Here is a 5,193-nt window from a genome sequence, read left to right as displayed (position 1 = left end):
TTTCAATGTTTTAAGAATGGAAGAACTTGTCGTTTGCCACAACAGCTGTTATGGGACAGCGTCCAAGACTGTGACGATGGCTCCGACTTATGCTATGCGCATTCGTCAAACATAATAGATGGAAGGTATACAAAACGGTAAAAAACAAGCGCAAAAACAAATTATTAACCATAGTTTTTTTCAGGGACATACGGGCGTTTCCTGGTGTAACGTTTGTCAGTCAATGGTGTACTAAGTGTCTTGACGGTTCCATGATAATTCCTCGTCCAAACGTTTGTAATGGTGTTGTGGATTGTTCTGATTTGTCCGACGAGTGTCTGTGTCAAGACGAAGTCGCTGATATCTGTAACCACGTAAAACTCAGAACTGACAGGTCACAGACACATATTTTTCTCACTACATTACCGTGTTTGCATTAATTGTTGGCTATCATTACAACAGTTACTGTAGTGATATTTTAAAGCAATTGTTTGCATATCTCTTTATATTGGTTTTACTTGAACTGGTATTCTCGCTGTCAATTCCAAACATGATTGTTCAGGGTATCTTCTCTTTGTCACCCGGGACAAGTCCGCTGTGAAAACGACAACTTTACCAAATGCATCAACCCAAGTTCTGTGTGCGACGGAATTGTGGACTGTGCTACTAACTTGGACGAAAAGTAAAGTGTAATATGTTTCACAAAGAAACCATTCACAAATTAGGCAACTTTCTTTTTACAGATTTTCTTACTGCAGAGGAACATTGCCTTGTGAATCAGGTCTACCAAGTAATGCAAGCGAAACTTGCAGGTTCACATTGTATTTAAATTCAAACGGCTCTTAATAAACGCCATTAAAAGTCTATTCATTTTGTTTTGCGTCAGTAATTTGGCAGTTGTGTAACACTTGGTTAAAAAAACAACCAATTTTGGTCAGATATTTGGTTGATCCTAGAGGTTAAACGCTAACGCAATAAAACAAATTGATAATAGAAAATCGAAAGTTACTAGTTGTTGACGTAAATTGCTTAATTTTGACGCCAGAAAGACCTTGTTGTAATTTTCCACTAAATAATTTGAGCAATAGCCAGCCACAAACGATAGGCTTAAAACGACCATAAAGTTCCAATTTTGCTTTTTTTTCGCTTAGATGCAGTAAGGTGGATTGTTCAACACAAAATCCAAAGAAAACCGTTACTGGAGTTTTGTGCGATGGAATCGAAGATTGTGTACCTTTAGTAAATGGAGTTGCAAGATGGTTACATCCACCTGGTTTTCCTGCAGATGAGTGTAAAGCTGAATGCCCAAAGGAAGTTGGAAGCTTTTATTGCACTGATGATTTGATCAGTGCTATTTCAAATCCGCCAATTGTATTTGACTGCCAAAAACCAGTGAGTTATAAAAAAGAAATTGCTTACACAAAAACATTTTGCTTTCATGAAATAAAATACACATACAAAAAGTATAAGCAACATACTTAATGCTGCTACTACCTTATGTTCTAAAATTAATAACATGGGCTACAATACTTTAACGGAAACCAGCATCAGTTTATGGAAAAAAAATACTTTATGTGGTTGGTGGGTCAGAACAAAGACGCAACCGTTTAATGGCAATTTTCTAAAACAAAACTATGTATCCAGTGCAATGCACCCCTAAATCTACACAGGACATTTATATAACAGGTAAAATTGGGAAATCAGCTGGTCAACATAACGGTGCTCTTACCTAGTAAACACGAGTGCGACGGAATCGTGGATTGCCCTGGGAACAAGATTGATGAAATGGATTGTCCAGACAGGTAGGGTTGATCTTTTTGTTTTCATCAAATAATGTGTTCAAAAGGAGAATTAAAAGACCTCAGTCTAAGTCAGTGGTTCCCAACCTTTTTTGTTACATTCCTCCCTTTTCCAGTTTTCGAACTATTCATTCCTCCCCATAAGACGAAAAGCAACAATAACCTCCCTAATGTACATCAATATAAAAAATATTCTGTAACATTTCCAATGTAAATTTTTTTACAGTTTTTAGGAAATTCCTCCCCTGAACTCATAAAATTCCTCCCTAGGGAGGAATTCCTCCCCGGTTGGGAACCGCTGGTCTAAGTCCAATCAATATCACAAAAAAAAACGTTGCGGCATATCACAAAAAATCTTTGTGACAAAAGCAGTTTACAATTGTGCATTGAAACATGATATCGAATTCGGTTTTTCGGGGATCGGGTCAAAAATTTTAGATCTGATTTCGGTTTATGCTCGTTTGGACATTCAGTAGGAGGTTAAAACCGGTCAAAACTGGTTTGATACAGAAATATTCCAGCGAAAACCCACCGAAAACCGATTTTTTTTCTTGGATTTTTTGACCCCAAAAAATCGAAAAAAAAGAAAAAAGCTATAGCCTTAGTGTTTCTTCAAATCCGGGTCAAATTATCGATTTTAAAAATCAGTTTAACCGGTTTTCAGGTTTGTTAGGAGGCAGAAACCTGTTAAAATAGGTTTAAAACTGGAATAATCCTGCGAAAATCACTGAGAATCGGATTTTTCTTGGATTTTGACCCCCAAAATCGAAAACACGGAAAGGCCCTAGGTTTTTTTCAAAAACCGGGTCAAATTTTCGATTTTGAAAACCAGTTTAAATCGGTTTGGAGGTTCGTTAGCAGGCAGAAACCGGTCATCCTGCGAAAGGGTTTTTAGGGTTTTTTCGGGTAAAAGTGTTTAATTTTCTAATCCGGTTTATACCAGTTTGGAGATCGGTAGGAAGCTATACCGGGTAGAACCAATTTAAAACTGAAATACTTCGGAAACCCGCACAAGAGATAATTCATGATTTTCAAGGGCTGTTGTTTTAATTTTTTTGTTTTAAGATAAATGCCTTCCCAATACTCTTAGACTTTCCCATACCACCATTTTCATTTTCGTGATAACGTCGTATTCCCACTCCTCATTTTTTCACATTAGATAAACGACGTTTTTCATTACTCTTATTTACTTATTCGAAAAGTACCACGAGTAAGTTACCACACCCCTGGCACATGTATTACTCCCGATGTGAAAGAAATTCTTAAAAATATAGATACCTCAATGAAACTTGCTTAATCTATTGATAGATTCCCATGCACAAGTGGCATTTTAGAGAGTATTCCTTCATCTAAAGTATGCAATGGATATAAAGACTGTGATGATGGAATTGATGAGAGCAAAGAGATTTGTCCGGATAGATTTTACTGCTCTTCACGCCAGGGTTTAAAGGTAATAAGGAAAACAATATACGTTACGGTATGGAAGTGAATATCCTTACAGCATTTTACTCGTATTCACATTGCCAATATATTTTAGTTGATAAGTTGAATATATTTTAATAAAATGCTGATGGTGTTCTTAAGGCGAAATGTACATGTCTCAAATATTTTGCATGAAAGTAAATCCAGAGCATTTTATGTACCTATTGATGTCTGTAGATGTCTGTATCAAAGTCTGTAGTATGTGACTTTAATCACAATTGCGACAAATTTGATGACGAAACGAATTGTACAAATGATGGAAGATATTACTGTGAAAGCGGAACTCCTTTTTTCATTAGACAAAGTCAAGTAAGGTTCATCATGCCATTATCTGGTATAACCATATGCTTCTATCTAATATTTTTCACAGATTCTTGATGGTCGTGGTGATTGCTCGGATTGGAGTGACGAATGTTCCGAAACACTGCACTCAGCTCCTAACATATTGTCATCGCGATACGAGCTCATTGCAAATCCATTTCTTCGTGCAATTGTGTGGATTATGGCGATTCTAGCTTTTGTCGGAAACTTGGTAAATTTCCTTAGATTCAACATTCTAACTATTGAAGTGCTTGTTTATAGGTACAACAGAATTAATTTTGCTAAACTTCATGTTTTGTATTAAAAAAAACAAAAAAAAAAACAAACGAAACATTGATTCATGAATCTAAACTTCTTCACAATATTTAGATAGTCATCATTGGCGAAATCAAAGCTCTGAAGAAGGTTTTCGACAAGGACCGTGTCGCATCACTGCGCACCAATCACATGCTGGTGTTAAATCTAGCGGTTGCCGATTTTCTAATGTCAATTTACTTGTTCATGTTGGGAATAGCAGGAATTGTATATAGTGGAACTTATTGCTCCAAGTCCTTGGAATGGCTAAGCAGCCAATCGTGTGTTGTCATGGGAGTATTGGTTGTCATATCAAGCGAAACCTCAGTGTCTACCATGTTGTTGTTGACTCTTAGCCGTCTATACGCAGTATCTAAGGTAAATTCAAATACCTATTACATTGTACAGTAGTATAGAGCCATCAACATATTTGTCACGGAAAAAAGAACCGTGTAAAAGTCCACATATGCTTGCTACCAAAATCTCATTTTTTTCAATGCTACATAACACCGTAATTTCTTTTACAGCCGTTTGCAGCCTTGGATAAACCGAGTTTTCGTTTTGCTCTCGCAATGGTCATATCTACTTGGGCGGTTTCCATCACTAATGCCCTTGTCCCATTGGCGACGAATCTGCAGAGCTTGTTTGTAGATCAAGCTTTAATAGAAAGCAATCCTTTCTTCAGGAACGTGGTTATTTCGTTTGATGCTGCAAAAGACTTCACCGTCAAACTGTTAACGTATTCTCAACACCTTTCGGTTCAATCAGACTCCTTGGTTCAACAAGTATCTAGTATTACAAATTGGAATGAATTGCAAAAGTTTTATTTGGCACACCCTTTACTGGAAAGTGATTTAAAAATTACCAAACTAATGGGGTAAGTTGGGTAAAGTTAACCCTTTAACTGCTGAATTTGTTTGGATAAAAACTAGCGTTTAGACAAGCTCTTGTTTTAAATGCTTTTAGCAAAATCGGTATAAGATAGGCAAAAACTTTCTGCTGGTAAAGGTGTAGGTATAATTTTTTTCAATTAAAGAAAAAAATGTTTGATGACGTCATTTTTTTCAAATTTTTGTATAATTGCAGTTTATTTGTGTGTGTTTTATAATAATTGTACATCACTCTCATTTATTTTGTAGGTATTACACTGCTAACAGTGTGTGTATTCCAAACCTGTTTGTAACACGTGACGACAGACACTGGAAATTCTCTCTTGCATATTCCATTTTAAACTTTCTTATGTTCATTTGTATTGCGATTACATACATTGCAATTATCTTCAAAGCTCGTGCGTCGGCAAAAAAGACCGGACATGGCG

The 5,193-nt window shown here is 36.4% G+C and overlaps 1 protein-coding gene across 1 annotated transcript; it reads left to right on the top strand.

The window, feature by feature from the left end:
• Positions 1–1,222: 1,222 nt before the first annotated feature.
• On the top strand, positions 1,223–4,756 carry LOC145229636 (uncharacterized). Its single transcript, XM_080094972.1, has 7 exons — positions 1,223–1,270; positions 1,666–1,781; positions 3,087–3,228; positions 3,438–3,569; positions 3,631–3,792; positions 3,951–4,253; positions 4,403–4,756. Exons 1-7 carry the CDS (start codon positions 1,223–1,225, stop codon positions 4,754–4,756), a joined length of 1,257 nt encoding a protein of 418 aa, XP_079951098.1.
• The last annotated feature ends 437 nt before the right edge of the window (positions 4,757–5,193 follow it).

This window comes from Phallusia mammillata, chromosome 5 (genome assembly GCF_965637545.1).
Source record: "Phallusia mammillata chromosome 5, kaPhaMamm4.hap1.1, whole genome shotgun sequence".
NCBI lineage: Eukaryota > Metazoa > Chordata > Ascidiacea > Phlebobranchia > Ascidiidae > Phallusia > Phallusia mammillata.
This window is presented reverse-complemented; position numbering and strand designations above follow the sequence as displayed.